At 39.7% G+C, this 2425-nt stretch overlaps 2 protein-coding genes across 2 annotated transcripts in view; both read right to left on the bottom strand.

Moving 5' to 3' along the window:
- Positions 1–1032, bottom strand: part of LOC104783995 (probable galacturonosyltransferase-like 2) — a 1092-nt gene extending 60 nt beyond the window's left edge. The window contains exon 1 of the mRNA XM_010509077.2: positions 5–1032. Coding sequence (XP_010507379.1) covers positions 5–920 — 916 coding nt within the window. The 5' untranslated portion in view covers positions 921–1032. The remainder of the gene's footprint in view (positions 1–4) is intronic.
- Positions 1–1106, bottom strand: part of LOC104780900 (probable galacturonosyltransferase-like 2) — a 2427-nt gene extending 1321 nt beyond the window's left edge. The window contains exon 1 of the mRNA XM_010505441.1: positions 960–1106. The gene's annotated coding sequence lies outside the window, so the exon portion shown is untranslated. The remainder of the gene's footprint in view (positions 1–959) is intronic.

Genomic DNA, 2425 nt, shown 5'->3' with positions numbered 1-2425 from the left:
CCACTCCAGTGCAACAAACTCACTGGACCTGGATGCAAATCACGGCACAGTCCTCTGAAGTTGTCTCCTCCTAAACCGTGTTGGTTCCACCGGTGATCCACCGGAGCTATGTTCCCGGCGAAGACAAGTAAAAACGGTGGCAAAGAGCCTAACTCGTAGATTCTGATCCGTTTCTGTAGCTCCATCCACTCTATGATCTTCCTCGTGTAATCTCCTTCACGCCATTTCTTTAACTCTATGACCATCACCCCGGTGTTGAAGTAACAAGGCGGACGACGGCGGTTGAGGGAGAGTGTTATGGAGAGAGAAGGGTTTGACCAGAACGTCGGAGTAAAGTAAGTTGTGAAGTTAGCGTTGCAATACTCAGGCGCGGCTAAAACAACATCGTTAGGGATATGCGTTGAGAAGAGCTTAGAGATGTCGTCAACGAGTATGAGATCTGAGTCGAGGTATACAACACGTGAGAGGCAAGTGGGGAGTATCTCGGCGAGGTAGTTTCTTGCGTAGTTTAACGGAGAGTCTAACGCGGAGCGTATGGAGGTTGAGATGAGGCCGGAGATGGCGGCTACGTCGTAAGGGTAGATCCGGAATTTCAAGTAAGGGAAAGAAGAAGCGACGTAGTTTTGGTGTCGGTGCGATTGTTTCGAAGTTACGAAGTGGAAAACAATGTTTTGAGGACAAGAAGAGTGTTGGAGAACGGAGAGAATCACGGCCATTGAGCCACGGAGGTAAGCCGCGTCTAAGGTCATTGCCACGTGGATGGCTTTGTCCGAACACACGAAGTCGTAGTCGTTTTCGATGGTGAGACACTCCGGGGAGTTAAAGAACTCTGGAGCTTCTTTGAACCTCTCGCCGCCGGCGAAAGAGACGGTGAAGACGGCGAGGAAGGTCAGATATAATAAAGAGCTGATCGAGTGCATGTTTTTGTGTTAGAGAAACGTTAGATGCAAATGTTGTATTTATTAGCTTTGAAAGAGAGAAAGAGAGAGAGAAGGAGACAAGACAAGGGAGAGAAGTTTCTTTACTCTTTAGGAAAAAAATTTGAGTGAGTTTGAAATGAAAAGTGGGTAACGAGAAAGTCAATGTTATTGAATGGGAAATTTGTCGGCGAGATATTATTCGTTTATTTTACGAAATTATTATTAGTTTTTAGCCATGAAGAGAGAAAAGAAAGAAAGAATATCTCGTTATTTCAGTTTTGATTTGTTTCCTCGAGATTTCAGTTTTGGCGTGTTGTCCCCTATGAAGGAAAAAATATATGTATTTATATGAGTTAAGGTTTCAGGGTAACTCAGCAAAATCTATCAAATGTTGTTTTTTGGACCAATTCAGTCTTTATTTACCACAATCATCATTATTAAACAGTATTAACTCCTCATTTGAATTCTCTCCACACCTTTATGTACAAGCCATGTAACTATATGTATATTACCTAGTTTTGGTGGTTTTCGACGACCGAACCATAGGTCATGAGGCATGTTTTCGACGACCGAACCATAGGTCATGAGGCATGTTTTCGACGACCGAACCATAGGTCATGAGGCATTCAAACTTTGACATAATATTTCACGATGTGCACATGGGTGATAAACTTAAAAATATATATATATATATATATATATATATATATATATATTGCCATTCATATTGTTGAGAAAAAAGTTCAAAACTTCTATACAAATATGTTTATGAATCTAAGGTTAAGTTGTAATTTGTCTTCTCAGTTAATATATACATAAGTAGATAGAGAAGAATTAAGATCTCTATGTGCATCAGTGTATATATGCATATATGAGTGAGTGTGTTCCCCTTGTTAGTGAAGTTGTTGTCTATGTTTGTACGTGACACATTTTGAGTGGTCGTATTAGCACTATCACACATTTAATATGGGATGCCTTACGTGTTACATGTTAAAAGCTTAATAAATTATAAAGCGACTCTACTCTTTTTAGTTTTTAGATTAACACTTTTTCAATCAAATCAAACCCCCTTTTCTCTCCCGTGAATTATTCAAATTGTTAACTTTACAAAACGTTTTTTGGGATGCAATTACGTTTACATGCATAATCTTCTCTTCTCTTTTGTTTTACTTTTGCTAATTTAACATTGTCCCCGGCAAAGTAAATGAATATGTAAAACACACATACTAGCCAACAAGTAATACTGCTTTGGAATTTCAAAGCTACATCTTTAACGGAAACTTCTTAGTTACAAAGCTAAGTTTTAGTATTTGTTTTTGTCTGAAAATTCGGAAGTTTAAGCGATGAACTGATTTTCCGGTCCGTTCGACCCGGGAATTAATTGGCGGGAGTTGAGAACACATGCTTAGGATTTGCCACGTATCATTGCATTGTAGGTCCAATTGAGTGCCACCTGACCTACCACGCATTATCGTTAGGAGAGCTCTACCGAAACTAGGAGAAAA

Source organism: Camelina sativa, chromosome 4 (genome assembly GCF_000633955.1).
Source record: "Camelina sativa cultivar DH55 chromosome 4, Cs, whole genome shotgun sequence".
In the NCBI taxonomy this organism is placed as follows: Eukaryota; Viridiplantae; Streptophyta; class Magnoliopsida; order Brassicales; family Brassicaceae; genus Camelina; species Camelina sativa.
This window is presented reverse-complemented; position numbering and strand designations above follow the sequence as displayed.